The sequence below is a fragment of the Plasmodium falciparum genome (assembly GCF_000002765.6).
Source record: "Plasmodium falciparum 3D7 genome assembly, chromosome: 10".
In the NCBI taxonomy this organism is placed as follows: domain Eukaryota; phylum Apicomplexa; class Aconoidasida; order Haemosporida; family Plasmodiidae; genus Plasmodium; species Plasmodium falciparum.
Window position 1 is genome coordinate 1500001 of NC_037281.1, and position 17205 is coordinate 1517205.

Genomic DNA, 17205 nt, shown 5'->3' on the forward strand with positions numbered 1-17205 from the left:
TTAATATTATTTTATTTTTATTTTTTTTTTTGATATTACATATGGTGATATTAAAGCATATAAAGGGTTTATATAATTATTATATGACCATATTAGAATATAGCTATCTGTATTAACTCCTTCAATAAAGTTGTCATTTTTATAATTATTTATATAAATGATGAATATCAAATAATTTATTAAAGATAGATATAAAGTGAATAAAACAACTTTGTCTGTAGTATACTTAACATCTGTATAAATAAATATTTTATTTAGATATTTAATATTCTTAAAAGATAAAATATCACTACTTTGTAAATTCTGTTCTTGTTCTTTTTGTAATATGATGATATTTTCTATTATGGATTTTTCAATCATAGGAAAAACTTTATGAAGGAATTTTTCTAGATTAATTGATTTCAATATATCTTCTTTTCTTTTATTTAAAAATTCAATATTATATTGAATACCTAAGTTTTTGAAAACGGCTTTATATGTTTGTGAATTCTTATCATGAAGTACAATGGAATTTGTTGAATAAAAGTCTAGAGTTTTTTCCTGAACCGCATTTCTTATCTAAATAATATATATATATATATATATATATATATATATATATGTTCATACATATATATATTTATATGTTATATATAAGTAATAAAGGATTTGAAATATTATGTATTAATATTATACATATATATATTTATATGTTATATATAAGTAATAAAGGATTTGAAATATTATGTATTAATATCATGCATATACATATATTACCGTTATATCATTTTTAATTGATGTATATTTATCACATTCTACAAATTCATGTTTATTATTTTTTATTTTGTCTCTTTTGATATATATAATTTTTTTGAATTTTTTCCTGTTTTGAATAGTATGGGTATTATTTATTTCTTTTCTTATTTCTTCTTCATTTGATGAAATATATTTTTTTGGTCTTATAAAAATACAGTTAAGTTTTTCTGTGTCATCAAAAAAGTTGTTTTGGTTATTATCTGTTTCTTTATTTAGATCAAATGTTTCAGTGGTATTTTGATACTTCTATAAAATTAGTAATAAAATATTTATTATAATATAGTAAAAAAGATAAACTTAGGAATATATTTATTTAAATTGATATTGATAACAAAGGTTAAGAATATAAAAATGTAAACCCTAAAAGAAATGGGACCTCTAATATGTAGGAATAGGTGTTTGTGTCGAAAACAATTGAATGTTTATTTGTATCAACATTTTGTAGCATTAAAATATCATCAAATGTGTAATCCTTAAAAAAAAAAAAAAAAGAAAAAAAAAAAATATATGATGTGTTAGGGTTATATATATATATATATATATATGTGTTCTTAATAATGTATGGTTGTTTAAATATACATATATATTTTTACAGTGAGAGATTTTTTTATAGAAAGATATTCATCGGATTTAAAAAACTTTTGTACAAGGGTAAAGAAATAATTTTTATTTATTAAAACTGATGAAGATTTATTAAATATAATATCACTAAGCTCTTTGGATAGATTGATTTCCAACATATGTTTTACATCTTTATCTATCTTTAAATTTACTGCACTAAATAGAAAAGTTTGAAAAAATGTTCTAATATTTTGATTTTAAAAAAAGGGAGATAAAATAATATTACATTATTATATTATAATATTTAAATAATATATATATATATATATATATATATATATTTTTCAAATTTATTATTATTCATATACAAACACATGTAATTTAATATGTATTATCATTTATTTGTTTTAATTTAATGTGTTATTAAAAAGAACCTAATAAAAGAGTTTACATCTGTTTGACTTATTTTCGTATCTCCTTTTGTTTCTACATCCTTATTTGTTATATGTACATCAAATAAAATTGAATTTTTTAATTGGTTGTTTTTTTTATCGGTATCAGTTGTTTTGTATTTTATTTCATTTGATACATATTTATTTTCAACTCCTTCTTTGTCACGTTTATTTTTGTAATCAGAATCTGTTTTATTTTTAGTGTCTATATCTAATTTTTTTTTATTTATTTCATGTTTTTTTGTTATCTCATTTTTTTTTATCTCTTCTTTTTTTTTCTTTATATTTTCTTTTGGTTCAATATATTTATCCTTTTTGTCGGTATGTAAAATATTTTTGTTTTTCATAATGGATTATTATATAATAGATAATTTAATAATCTTTGTATGTCTTGCTAAATTATAATAAATTAACAAGATATAAAGGCCGAAGGATTATACTTACATTAACATAGACATTTATAATAAATATAAATATATATATATATATATATATATATATATATATATGTATGTATGAGGAAAGAAAAGAAAGAAAGAAAGAAGATAGGAAAACATAAAAAGACAATATATATATTTAAATGTATTTGATTTATTATATGTTTTAAAACAAATAGATTTATAGGGTATACATCTAATTTACATAAGTTTAAGAATGTTGAATTAATTTATATAACAAAATAAAATATTATATTATATTAATATAGTAATATATGCAATAATAAAATAAATAATTTTAAAATAAAAGAAATAAAAAAATTATTTAAGCATAATCATTGTGTGCATAAATTATGTGACAATAAAATACAAAGCATAAAAAAAAAAATATATATATATATATATAATTAATTAATTAGTTATAAGAGATGAAAAATTTTAAAGAAAAAAAAAAAACATTAAAACAAAAAAAATATTTTTTCTACATTTATATGCATATAAATAAAAAACTAAGGTTTATTCATTTACATATTAATACACATTAAACATAACAAAATATGTTATGGTTACATAAAAAAAAGGAACTAATAATAAGATAAATATATTTATATATATATATATATATATATATATATATATATATATATATATTAGTGAACAAATAAATTAACAAATTTACTTTTTTTTTTTTTTTTCTTCTGAATTTAATTCATTTTGTTGTTATTAAATCATTCTCTAATAAAGTTAGAAGGTCTTCTACATTTTTTTTATTTTTCAATAATTTATTCTTATTTTCATTTAATTTTTTCTCTACATATATCATACTATTGTTTTCTTTGGACGCCTTATGTAGTATATAAATACCGTACACACTCACCTTGAAAATTTATATATATAAAAAAAAGAAAAAAAAAAAAAAGGATTATTAATATTTTTTTAAATGCACTTTTATTACTTAATAGGTATTCATACGGAAATGGTGCTTGATATAAAACATATGTTACATATAATGTTATATTATAAAGTACATCTTGTATATAATTTTATACTTAATATTTTTAATATTATATATAATATTAAGGATAAAATAAATGTCACATATATGTCTTATATATATATATATATATATTGCTTTTTTTTTTCTTTTTTTTTTTTCATACTAAGTAAAAAATGGAGTGAGAAATTGAACCTATGGCAATAAAAAAGCCTGTTAGAAATAATCCTATAAATTCTTTATTTTTATAACCTTTTGAATTGTGTTGATTTAATATCTGAAAACAATTTGAAATGAGTAAATGCAAATAATATACGGATAAATATTAAAGAATAAAATAAATATGTAAATATAAAAAGGTTATTCAATTTGTATACATATTTATTTTAATTGGTAATAATAAATAAAATAAAATAAAATAAAAGTAATTTAAATATGAAATGATTTCATAAGAAATTATTTACTTTTATTTTCTCTTCCATTAAATAAGATTTATGTGTTAACAAATTATTTAATTCATTGATTACTTTTTGAAATTTTACTTTCTTTTCTTCTTTTATAAATTGGTGATTATTATTAATAGACTGCGTTAAGAAAGAAAAAAAAAAAAAAAAAATAAAATTGAAAAGAGGGAAAATATATATGTGATATATATATTTAAAAATGGAAACTGACATGAAATTAGAGAATAAATAAAAAAGAAGAAAAAAAAAAAAAAAAGATGGTCTAATATATGTAATAAATATATATATATTTATATATACATATATATTCATACATATAAAATAAATTGACACCTTTAATAATATGGGGTAGCATGAATGTGTATATTATATTATATATATATTGATAACGAAAAAGAAAAAAACAAAACCAAGGAAAACGGAAAAAGCATTAACTTTTTTTTTTTTTTCTTTTTTTTTTTTTTTTTACTTCTTGTAGTAAATACAGAGAACCTCTATCTAGTTTATTTTTGACTTTTCTAATATGGTCGATTATTGTATGTTCTGAAAAGAACTTTTTTGGAATATAATTCACATTATATTTATTAGTTAAAATATTATGCAAGCTAATTTTTTTCATATTTAAAAAAATAAATTTAGTTAAAGAACATACAAATGGATTTTCTTTTTGATAACACATTTTTTAACTTTTTATCAAGTTAATAAAAATAAAAAAAATATTTTTGTACGAATTAAATTTTTTTTTTTTTTTTTTTTTTTTCTTAGGATATTATTATAATAAATACAAGATTATATAAACATAAAATATATGAATAAACTAATTTTTAATTTTTGCTTTTTGTTTCATATTAGCATATATATTATTATAAAAGTTGCATTTGATCTAGTTTAAATTATATAATTAAAAATAATATAAAAACACATAATTAATTATATTATAAATGCATTATACGGTTATATATAAAAAAAATGAAAATAAATGAAATAAATAAAATACATATAATTTATATATATATTATATATATATATATATATATATTAATGAATAAATTAATAATATATAATAATATATGTATCGTATTTTTTTATTTTATTTTTTTTTTTAATATATATATAAAATAAAAATATATATATATAAATAGTGTAATAATTTTAATATTGTATTATTATTTTATATATATATATATATAAATAATTGTACATAATAATAAAATATATGCATAGATATTATATATATATTAATATAAAATATATCATTTTTTAAAATATATAATTTAAATATATGATATGAATATATTAGAAATATATATAAATATATATATAAATAATATGTAAATAAAATAATATTATAATATATATATATATATATATATATAAATGTACTATATATATTCATTTATATTTACATCTTAAAAATTATATATTTTGAATATTGTTTGTGCATATTGTTTTTTTTTTATATAATATATTTATATATAATATCATTATTATTTTTTATTTAAAAAATTATTATTTTTATTATAATATATTTATTATATATAAAATATAATTACATAATTTTAATATATTTATTTATATATTGTAATAATATATATATATTTATATATATATATATAATAAATATATTTTAACCTCTTATATTTATTATTGTTATATATATAATAATAAATATATAAAATAATTTTTTTTTTTAAAATTTAAAAAAAAAATTATCTTTTTAAAAAAATATATAAATTCTTTTAACTGTAAAATATAAGCATATTTTCATTTCTAAAAGTATTAAAACAAATAATATATATTTAATTTTTTTTTTTTTTTTTTACTGAAAAATATTTATATATTTTTTTATTTACATATATATTTACTATATTATATATAATAATAAAATACATTTATATATTATTTTTATATATAATAATATATTTATATATATTTTTCTTTCTTTTTAATAAATTTTCTTTCTTTCTTTTTTCTTTTTTTTTTTTTTTAAATACAAATATTTAAATATTATATTTTATATAATAAAATATTAAACAAAAAAAAAGAAAAAAAAAAATATAAAATATCAAAAACAATTTTGAAAAAAATATTAAAAAACCATTTTATATTTATTTAAAAAAAACATTCAAAAATGGGGTCACAAATTCAACCATCAAGATTTTTAGATAGTAAGATAATTTTATATTTCAAAAAAAAAAAGAAAATTATTATTATATGTATATATTTATATTTATATTTATTTATTTATATTTTTATATGTATGTATGTATGTATGTATGAATAAATAAATGAAATATCCATTCTTTTATTTTTTATATAAATATATTATAGTTATATATATTTATAAGAGTTGATTATATTTATTACTAGTAGTATTTATATTGATATTATAATTTATATGCACAACAGCTCTCCAAATATAATAATAATAATAATGCTATTATGTATATATATATATGTGAACATATAACATGAAGAAATTATGTTATTATGAATAAACAAATAATATATAAAATATAATACATATCGTAAATAATTGGTTGATGTTAAAATAATTTTTTTTTTTTTTTTTTCTTTTTTTATAGGTGCAATTTTAGCATTATTTGCCATGATAATATCGGCATCCTTCCTTTATATGTTTTCAGAATTTTTTATGATGTCACATGAATCCAAATTGTTTAACAATAAATTAAGTATGATCTTATCACGTTTATTTCCTTTTAAAGTAATGAAATGACTAAAAAAAAAATATATATATGCATATATATAAATTTATTTAATTGTTTTTTTTTTTTTTTTAAAAAAACAATTTATTTCATATTATATTTAAATTTTTCGTTCAGAAGACTTTCGAGTACAACTTAACCCACATATTACTTCTTACCATATGTATCATTATCCTTAGTCTTAAGTAAGAAAAAAGAAATATAATAAGAGTAAAAAGACAATACTTCAAAATGATTATATGATTAAAATGTATATATATATATATATATATATATATGCTTTATGAACATATATATTGAATTTTATATGCATTATTTTTATAATTATTTTTTATTTTTTAATTTTTAGACCTGATAGTGTAAGCAGCAAATATGGATTAAAGGACAGCAGAAAACCCCAAGGTAAAGATGACGCACATAAAGGTGATGAAGATCCAAATAGATTAAATCGTGACAAGAAAAAATAAATAATCAAATATTAAAAATTGTGCAAAAAAAAAAAAAAAAAATATATGGAAATATATTTATATACATATATAGCACTATAATTTTCAATTAATTTTAAGAATCAATACGATATTTAATGAAAAAAAAAATCTCCAAAAAAAAAAAAAAAAAATAAAATAAAAATTTCAAAAAAAATAAAAAAAAAATAAAAAAAATAAATAATATAGTGAAATGAATACAAAATATTTTGGATATAAAATGGCTTATACATTTGATCAGATAATATATAAAGTGTTATTTAGTTAAAGAAAAAAAATCAACAAATTTACATATTAATATATATATTTATATATATATATATCTAATTGTACATATTTTATAAATAAGGAAAAAAAAATTTTTTTTTTTTTTTTTTTTATTATTATTTTTTAAATATTATGCCTCATGGAAATATTAAATTTCAAATAAACATATATTTATATATATATATGTATATGCATATATTTTTTTGTATGTATGTATAAATTTATATATAAATATAAATAACTAAACGTCATTAAAATATAATGAAAAATAAGTAGAATGAACAAGTGTGAAAGGAAACAAAAAGTAAAGTAAATATATAAAATAAAATAAGGAATATATATAATATTATTCACACGTTTACTTTTTTTTTTTTTTTTTTTTTTTTTTTAATCCATTTAACTATACATTTTGATAGTTAAAAATTGTTTTAAAATCATATAAGGTATCATATATAGTTTGATTTTTACAATTATATACTTGTTGATTAAATTTACTAATTATGTAAAAGAAAGTGGAAATATCTTCAATTAATGGATAAATAGGATAATTGTGTACATCATTTGTAAAAAGTAGGTTTATAATATTTTGATTTTCCTTTAATTCAAGAATGTTTTTTTTTTCACAATGGTTTGAACAATTCTTGGTTTTATTAAATTCATCTTTTTTATTATTAATGTTATTTTCTTTACAAGAGATAGTTTGATTATCATTATGATTATTATGTTTTTTTATCTCATTTCCTTGGGTATTTAGATTTTCCTTTTCTATATTTTCAAATATGTTATTATATATATCTAAATTTTCATTAATTAATTGTATAGTATCCTTTCTATATACAGTTGGTTCATATTCATAATATGCTATATAAATAATACCTTCATTTTTTAGTAACTGATTGAATTGTTTCATAAAATATTCATCATTTGGTTTATTTTCTTCCTTATTTTCTTCCACACTTCCTTCCTTATTTTCTTCCATATTTTCTTCCATATTTTCTTCCATATTTCCTTCCATATTTCCTTCCATATTTCCTTCCATATTTTCTTCCACACTTCCTTCCTTATTTTCTTTTAATATATTATTTATTTCATCTTCATTTTTATCATATTCATATTGGTCTTCTCTTTTATTTATTATTTCATCATTTTCGTGGTCTTTATTTGTATTTATTTTATTGTTGATATCAGATAACTGGCTCATATTATTAAATTCTGATGTACTAAAAAAATGTCTAATTTGTTTGAGCAGTTGTTCATTAAAAACATTTTTGTCATAAAAAGAACAATTGTCATTATTACTGTATTTATCATTTTGTTGTTTTTGAATAAATAATTTTAAGACATCCAATAGTAATAAATAATTTAATGGTTTGTCATCATTTGGATATGTATTATTATTACAAAAAAAATGTACATTATTATTATATTCTGGAACAGAATTAAAAGAAACGTTACCACTACTCTGAATATTGTTATAATTATTTTCATTATTATATTTTTTTTTTTGTTTATTCAGCTCATTTTCTGTTTCTATCTCTAGATATGTAAAATAGGTTAAGTAAAACCCAAGGGGACATGACCCACTACTATAATCTAGCTGCAAAATGTGAATGGTACAATAAGAATTATTTAAATTTTTTTTTACTTGATGTTTTAATTTTGGTTGTTTATGTATATAAAAAGCTAAGCCATTTTGTCCAAGGAATGAATAAGTACTTAAGACTACTAATCTGCTTGTTTTTATATGTATATTATTATTTTGGTCACATTCATTTTTAAAAACGTATTTTTTCATTTCTTTAAAATTTATATTTGATCCAGTTGATATAACAAATTTAGGTTTAATTATAAATCCGTTATCTAATATAACTTCATTTATTTTTACATTGGATGTATTATAAATTTGAACATTATCATATTTGTGGCATTCGTTTTCTTTTGTATAGTTATAATTCGAGTATGTTATGTGTTTAATTTTTCTATTTATCATATATATGGAATCATTTAAACAAGCTACTCGAGATAGGGCATATATAATATCGTTTAATCCATAAGATGGATATATAAATGCATTTTCGAATAGATTTTGTAGTTTAAATTTATTTAATGAGTTTACTAAAATGTGTAGACGTTTTAAGAATTCATTTTTATTTAAGACATATTTTGTTTCTTTTGAAAAACCGCTTAAATAATATTCAGGTATATTATGAACATGTTTACAGTATCCTAGGTCAAGATCAAATAGACCTATACCGTATATAATATAGTCGGAAATTTTGTCTGTAATATTAAATGTATTTAAATAATTTATTATGTTAACATTTTCGTCATCATGAGGAGGTATAGTAAAATTATTTTTATTGATATTATTATTATTGATATTATTATAATTGATATTGATATTATTATTATTATTATTATCATATTTATTATAATTATTATCATATTTATTATCATTATTATCATCATTATCATATTTATTATCATTATTATCATCATTATTATTATTACCATTATTATTTTGTTGTTGTGTTCCTCTTTCTTTTATTTCTCTCAAGGAACCTTTTACTTTTTGACTATCCTCGGCTAAGGATTGATTAGGGCCTTTTTTCATAAAAGCATAATTCGAAAAATTGGAAAATGTATAATTTTTATCATAGACAATATTTTTATATATAAAGTTCATAATCATTCTTTTTTCATTCAAATTTAAGTTGTTATCTAAAAACACTTGAGATTTATTTAAAGGTACTTTTACGAAAATTAAATCATCATTATTATTGTTTTGGTTTATTATATTATTACTGAGTATGGTAGAGGATGAATCATTTGTTATTTTCTTTTCTTCATTTTGTATATTTTGTGTATGATCCTTATTTACACTATTGGAATTTTCGTGATGTTGTTGTTCATTAAATTTTTTATAGGTTAAATAAAAGTATTGTATACCTAAAAAACTAATATATGTATGAGCATTTAAACTCACTAAAAGATTAACAATATTACTTTCATTATATATAATTTTAGGATTTATATCTATATTAAATTTATTGTTATTAATTTTCATATAATTTTGAACAATATCTTGTAATTCTTTTTTTTTTATTTGAGTCAAATTGGAAAAAGGTAAAAATTCGTAATAAAAATTTTCCAATTCATTATGTTCATTTTGAAACTGACAGAAATTTAATGAACCATTGTAATCACCATAATAATTATTTTTATCAATATTTATTACATTATAGTTTTTAATAGAAAAATATACAGACAATAAAGTATTCAGTAAACTTGTTCCACAGATTAATATATCGCACTCAAATAATTTGTTATTTTTTTCATCCATTTGGAGTCTTATTTTTTTTATTTTTTTTTATTAGAATATTAAAAAATTACTAGGTAGAAAAAATTAATAATTTTTATAAGGATGCAATATTTAAAAACTTTTTTTATGAAAGAATGATGAGGATGTAAATTTTTAACTTTTTATTATAATATATATATTAAATTATAGTACACATTATATATAATTATTATAAAGGAATGAAGGAAAGAAAGAAAAGAAACTCTTCTCACCAAAAAAAAAAAAAAAAAAAAAAAAAAAAGAAAAATTGATATATGTATGTATTAATATCATAAATATATCAAATATATATATATATATATATATATTATTATTATTGTTATATTTCATTTATACGTTGTTTTTTATTTAATTATTATATAATAATTATTATTTTTTTTCTTCATAATATATTATATATATATTTATGTATTTATTTATTTTTTTTTTTTATTTGTTTATATAATTATATTTTTTTTTTTTATTTGTTTATATAATTATATTTTTTTATTTATATGTTGTTTATTTATATAATTATTATTATTTATTCTTCATTATAATATATATTATATATTATATATATATTATATATATATATATACTATATATATATTATTAACATATATATAAATATATATTAGTCTTCCTATGAATAAAAGTATTTCTATTATTTATATATATATATTGAAATATTTTCCAAATATATATAATATTATATATATATATATATTATTAATTATATATATTATTAATTTAGCTTCTTTTAAATACATAAAATATAACTATATCCGTGTTATGTTATATTTATATTTTAGAGACCATGTTTTTTTTTTGTAACAAAAATTTATTAAAATATATGAGAAGAAGCTTCATAACCTTAAATGGTAATAAATTCCAAAATGAAAAAAAAAGAAACCAACTACTATATGACATAATTAAAAATTGTATACTATAAAAAAATTAAGGATATTTTTTTGTAGTATATGTTCAAAATTAAATATATATATATATATATATATATATATATATATATATTAATAAATATGTTATATAAATATATATGTGTTTGTATAAATTTACTTTTTTTTTTTTTAAAAAAAAATTATGAGAATTATTAAGACATAAAAATTCCATGTGTTTATTTATTTGTTTCTATATATATATATATATATATATATATTTTGTTTTTTTTTTATTTAAGGTGTTTTATATGCTAAAAGGACATGGCAAACCAATATGAAAAGGAAAACTTACCGATCAAAGAAAAGAAAAAAATATATAAGATTAGGAGAAACATTAATTCGAATTCAATAAATAATGAAACAGGAAAAAAATATTGTTAAAATGTAATATTGGGTGCACAATAAGTTTGATGTCCATAAATAAAGAAAATAAAAGAATTATGAAATATTTACAAGAATCAATAAAGAAAATTTAAAATATTACGTTAATCCTCATAGTATTATTTTATTTTATTCTTTTCTTGGGATATTTAGTTTAATTACTTATTTAATATATATTTCCTTTTGTTTCAGTACATAATTTTTTTTTTTTTTTTTTTTTGGTTTTTTCTTAAATAATGCATATTTTATATATATATATTATATTCTTTATAATTCTTGATATATTCGTATTTTTATTTCTCATCGTGGGTTTATATATTAATTTTTAAAACAATTTTTTTTTAATTTGTTTTTTCTTTTTACGTTTTTTTTTAATTAACTTTGAATTTATTTGCTTTAATATTTCTGTATCAACTCTGAAAGTGGGAATAATTATGTCTATATGTATATATATATATATATATATATATATAATACTATATTTATAATATGTTTGCATGTATATCAAACATTTATTGGATAATAATATGAAACAATGGATATGAAATATATTATATATTATATATATATATATATATATATATATATATATATATGTATATGTTTACTCATTAGGTAATTTTAAAATTGATATTGATTTATTAAAATTCATGGCCTCATTTATTTTCGATAAATTATTGTCGTCAATAAAATTTCCAGTTAATGATATATTGGAAATATTCTGTATATTTTTTTTAAGAATGAAATATATGTAAATGAAAAAAGTATAAAATTTTAAATGACAAAATATTTTATTTATATATTTTTGATAACTTAATTTAATTTTTTTTTTTTTTTTTTTGCGCTACTGTTTCGCTTTGTATAATTTTATGTAATGCGTCCACGAATGAGTCCTTTAAAATAAACATATTATAAGAAGCATCGACAATATTTAAAGAACTGTTTAATGAAAAACTTTCAAAAAGCTAATCGAAAGATGACATATATATATATATATATATATATATATATATATATAATGTATATTTCTTTGTTGTGTGTTTGAATATTATTATTCAATTTATGTATAATATATTTAATTATTTATTTATTGATTTATTTATTTTTACCGCACACATTCCCTTTTCGGTAAATTTATTTCCACATATGTTCAAACTATATAATGATGAGTTTAAGTATATTACTATATCTATTATATATTTAATGGAATCATCATTTAAGTTACAATACTAAAAAATATATAATTTAGGGTAATTTAAGTGAACAAAATTGTATATGTTTACAACTTTTATTATGTAATATATATATATATATATATATATATATATGTATTATCCAATTACTTGAAGGCTTAGTGTTTTTAAATTGTTATAATTACACAATGATAAGGATAAGTATTTAATACAATCCATGTCCATGGAAATACAATCAATAGAAAGATTTTCAAGCTTAAAAATAATTATATAATATAAGAATAATATATAGCATTTTTGTATTGATAGTATTAAATGTTTTGCTATGTTTTAATTTAATTTCTGGTTATAATTCGACTTATATATATATATATATATATATTTATTTATTTATTAATTTATATATATTTACATTTTGGGTTACCTTTGAATATTTATTATCATATAATGATTTAGAAAGAAATATGATTCCATTAATATCTATATTACTATTGAATAGATTTAGAGATTTTATATTGCAAGTGTTTTTTTTAATTATATCATTATTCTTTTCTTCTTGAGCATTGTTATTTGGTTTTGTTTCTTTTTTTTTTAAAGAAGTTTTATTATTTTTTTGGATATTTGTATCTTTTTTTCTTATAGGTTTTGTATTTTTTTTTAATATGTCACTAATTTGTACATTATCCATATAAAAACACAAAGCTTTTATAATATCATTAGCATTTTGAACATTTAGAATATTAATTTTGTTTATTACCTGTTGTTATTATTAAAAATAAAGTGTGATAAAAATGGTATACGTCAATATATTATATATATATATATATGTATTTATTTATTTATTTATTTATTTTATTGAAGAAAAATTATTACGTCATAATTCGAATCAATCATGGATAAGATTAAATAAGAAAATGAGACTATATTTACATCCTCATAAATGGTTAATGTTCCATTGCTTTCTTTATTTTCCTTTTACAATTTATATTCAACATATAAAAAAAAAAAAAAGAAAAAGAAATAAAGTGATTTTAAACATCCTAATGATCTGAAAATATATTAAGTTTTATTATTATTTTTTAAAATTTTCTGTTTTTTTACTTTTATTAAAAATTCATCTATTACGTAGGAGCTTTTAGTTTTAAACTTTTTTAGTAATAAATAGTAACAGTCGACCAAATTCTTCCATAAAAAAAAATATATTATGAAACATAAATAAAACATGAACAATAGACACATGTATATGAAAATTATATTATATATATATATATATTATATAATGCATATGGAAAATATATTTTGTTTTTCATTTTTAACTTTATAATTTTCGTTGCTTTTACTAGGATTCCCCTTTTCCATCTTTTTTAATATAATATATTTTTATTAAGTAAATCACATTTAATTTTTTTTTTTTTTTTTCAATGATATTCTTATTTATATAGTATCATATAATATTGTGTATAGGCTTATATGAAATTACATATAAAAGGTAAAATTATATATATATATATATAATATATTTTTAATGTGTAGTATTTTTATAAAAGTATACATGTCTCTTTTATTAATAAGAGTAATAAACAAAAATATATATTATATTATATATAACAAGATATATAATCCATATATTACATATATATTTTAATTATTATTACAATAGAAATGTTTTTCCATATATATATATATATAATTCCGTTTTGTTTTTCTTTTATAAATACATTAGTTGGATTAATATTTATAAATTATATATATGCTAGCTCATAATATAAAGTTCTGTACATGTAAACATAAGTTTTATGTTTCCGTTATAAAATAATTTGCTATATAATTCAGACATTATTATTTTAATAATATAGAACAATAATTAAAAGAGATTACATTATTTATTTTTTCTTATGTTAAAAAAAAGTGTATATATTACACGTAGTCATTTTTCTAATTTTGTATGCTCTTATTTGAAATATTCATATATATCAAGTTGGAACACGAAATTATAACTTCAATTTTCTTTCACATTTTTTAAAATGGATATTTTTTTTTATATTTTTATATCTTAAGAAATGTATTTTGTATGAATAAAAAATAATTTTATGGTGTTAAAAAAAAGATATAAATAAAAAAAAAATTATATATTTATTAAATTGAAAGGAATACTATATATATATATATATATATATATATATATATGTTCGTAAATTTCTGAATTTTTTTTTTTTTTTTTAATTATTGCTAATTGATTGTTTTAAAAAAAAAAAGGAAAAAAAAAAAAAACATAAAAAAAGTTGACGAGTGAACTTAAACATATTATTCTTTCGATATTTATGAAAAAAATAAGTTCCTAATAAAGATAGGTTTACAAATTCAATTTGCGCTGTACATGAAGATATAAATTTATTCTTTTTGATTTTCTTTTTCTTTTCTTTTTAATGAAATGAATTAAAATTATTTATTTTTAATTGTTGAATAATAATATATATTTGTATGTGTGTAGAAAAAAAATATTTTTTTAATAGTTTACATGTGGGAATAGGTTTGAGATGTATTTTTTCAAAAGGTGTAAATGTGTAATTATATATTAATGTTGAAATAAGAATAAATCATTTGATGTTTTAAAATATAAAGTAGTCGATTTATATGAAGCTTGAGTATTGAACAATCAAATGCTTCTTTTATTTTTGTGATAAAATTTAAAGTAACAAATAAAAATGTACAATAAAAAGGGGAAATGAAATTTTAATGTAATTATATATATATATATATATATATATATGTGTTAAATGTGCTATATAAATGTTACTGTATTGAACCGCATGAATAATTAATTTTATTAACATATATATCTTAATTTGTTTTACATAATTAATATTATTGATCTATAGAAAAGATAAGTTAAAAATTATAGATATATTAATTTTAAGATTTGTGAGTTTTTATTTTTACAATATATAAAAAATATTTTTACGAAAGTACAATGGTATATATATACATATATATATATATATATATATAAATATTTAGACTTCTTTAAAATAAGAATTTCATGTTTTTCAGGAGAGTAAAAGAGTGCGAATTATTATTTTGGAGTATGAAAAATTCTTATTACAATTTATAAGGTGTTTTTTATACTTGTAGAATATTTTAAATTTTCAAATAATATTTACACATTCGAAAAAGTGATTAAATTTAACTTTAAATATATCATAATATTATATGTAGGTGATTAGTAATTGTATAAGATATTATATATGAATATATATATAATACATGACAAGATATTATATGGGAATTATAATATGTAATACATAAATATATATATATATATATATATATATATATACATATTATTTAATCTATAGTTCTTTTTTATTCAATTATCAATAATTAGAATTTTAGTTTTTTATTTTTCATTTTATTTAATTGGATCTTTTTTTAAAATGATAAATAAATATATGAATATATATATTTTTGTTTATTTGTTTAGCGTTATTTTTTTGTTTTTAGTAAAAATTATTTAATTTAAATAGAAAGAATAAAGTTATATATTAATTAAACGAGTATTTATATTGTATGTTTTAATTAAAACTATCATTTTATTTAATAATTTAATTATTCTATCATGTGTATAATGTTATTACTAAATAAAATATATTTATATATATATATATATTTGAGGTAGTATGCTTATTATTCTTATAAAGGTAATTGTACATATTTATAATTTCTTATTATTTATTTATATTATGTTCACGTACTATATTTAAATTTTCTTTAAGAATATATAACTCATGATAAATATATAATATATAAGTGTTAATAAAACAGGTTTTACTTATGTATAGACACCTTTTTTTTTTTTTTACTCACATTAATATATATATATAATATATATATATATATATTTATATATATCTCAGAATATAATATATATAATATTATATATTCATTTTTTTTTTTTTTTTTTTTTTTTTTTTTGTGTAAATCTATATATATATTAGACTTATAATTTTATAATATTTAAAAGACAAACAGAAAAAAAAAAAAAAAAAAAAATGAAAGGTTTAATTTGTAATAGACGTTATAATAACATATTAAAAAAAAAAAAAAAAAAAAAAAAAAAGGGGATTTACCTATAATTTAATTTTTACGTA

At 16.3% G+C, this 17205-nt stretch overlaps 6 protein-coding genes across 7 annotated transcripts in view; 2 read left to right on the forward strand and 4 right to left on the reverse strand.

Moving 5' to 3' along the window:
• Positions 1-2155, reverse strand: part of PF3D7_1037800 (dynein intermediate chain, putative) — a gene marked incomplete at both ends in the record, with an annotated part of 5060 nt that extends 2905 nt beyond the window's left edge. Inside the window, 5 exons of the mRNA XM_001347619.2 lie at positions 40-558; positions 757-1041; positions 1172-1267; positions 1389-1599; positions 1791-2155. Of these exons, the coding sequence (XP_001347655.2) occupies positions 40-558; positions 757-1041; positions 1172-1267; positions 1389-1599; positions 1791-2155 (1476 nt within the window). The remainder of the gene's footprint in view (positions 1-39; positions 559-756; positions 1042-1171; positions 1268-1388; positions 1600-1790) is intronic.
• A 799-nt stretch (positions 2156-2954) lies between these two features.
• Positions 2955-4322, reverse strand: PF3D7_1037900 (conserved Plasmodium protein, unknown function; the record flags this gene model as incomplete). Its single annotated transcript, XM_002585374.1, has 4 exons — positions 2955-3122; positions 3406-3516; positions 3704-3823; positions 4173-4322. 4 exons carry the CDS (start codon positions 4320-4322, stop codon positions 2955-2957), a joined length of 549 nt encoding a protein of 182 aa, XP_002585420.1.
• Positions 4323-5834: 1512 nt separating this feature from the next.
• On the forward strand, positions 5835-6896 carry PF3D7_1038000.1 (antigen UB05; the record flags this gene model as incomplete). 2 transcript variants are annotated; one of them, XM_024473303.1, is made up of 4 exons in its annotated part: positions 5835-5871; positions 6289-6428; positions 6547-6614; positions 6779-6896. In XM_024473303.1, the coding sequence occupies 4 exons, from the start codon at positions 5835-5837 to the stop codon at positions 6894-6896; spliced, it is 363 nt and encodes a 120-aa protein (XP_024329112.1). The 2 variants fall into 2 exon arrangements, with proteins under 2 accessions (XP_024329112.1, XP_001347656.2); XM_001347620.2 differs by having other exon boundaries at positions 6550-6614.
• Positions 6897-7581: 685 nt separating this feature from the next.
• On the reverse strand, positions 7582-10524 carry PF3D7_1038100 (GDP dissociation inhibitor, putative; the record flags this gene model as incomplete). The annotated part of the gene is made up of 1 exon (XM_001347621.1): positions 7582-10524. One exon carries the CDS (start codon positions 10522-10524, stop codon positions 7582-7584), a length of 2943 nt encoding a protein of 980 aa, XP_001347657.1.
• An 817-nt stretch (positions 10525-11341) lies between these two features.
• On the forward strand, positions 11342-11835 carry PF3D7_1038200 (conserved Plasmodium protein, unknown function; the record flags this gene model as incomplete). Its single annotated transcript, XM_002585375.1, has 2 exons — positions 11342-11405; positions 11723-11835. 2 exons carry the CDS (start codon positions 11342-11344, stop codon positions 11833-11835), a joined length of 177 nt encoding a protein of 58 aa, XP_002585421.1.
• A 354-nt stretch (positions 11836-12189) lies between these two features.
• PF3D7_1038300 (conserved Plasmodium protein, unknown function) lies at positions 12190-14416 on the reverse strand (the record flags this gene model as incomplete). The annotated part of the gene is made up of 9 exons (XM_024473304.1): positions 12190-12280; positions 12473-12585; positions 12713-12829; positions 12974-13093; positions 13208-13312; positions 13482-13814; positions 13931-14029; positions 14159-14239; positions 14375-14416. The coding sequence occupies 9 exons, from the start codon at positions 14414-14416 to the stop codon at positions 12190-12192; spliced, it is 1101 nt and encodes a 366-aa protein (XP_024329113.1).
• Positions 14417-17205: the final 2789 nt, after the last annotated feature.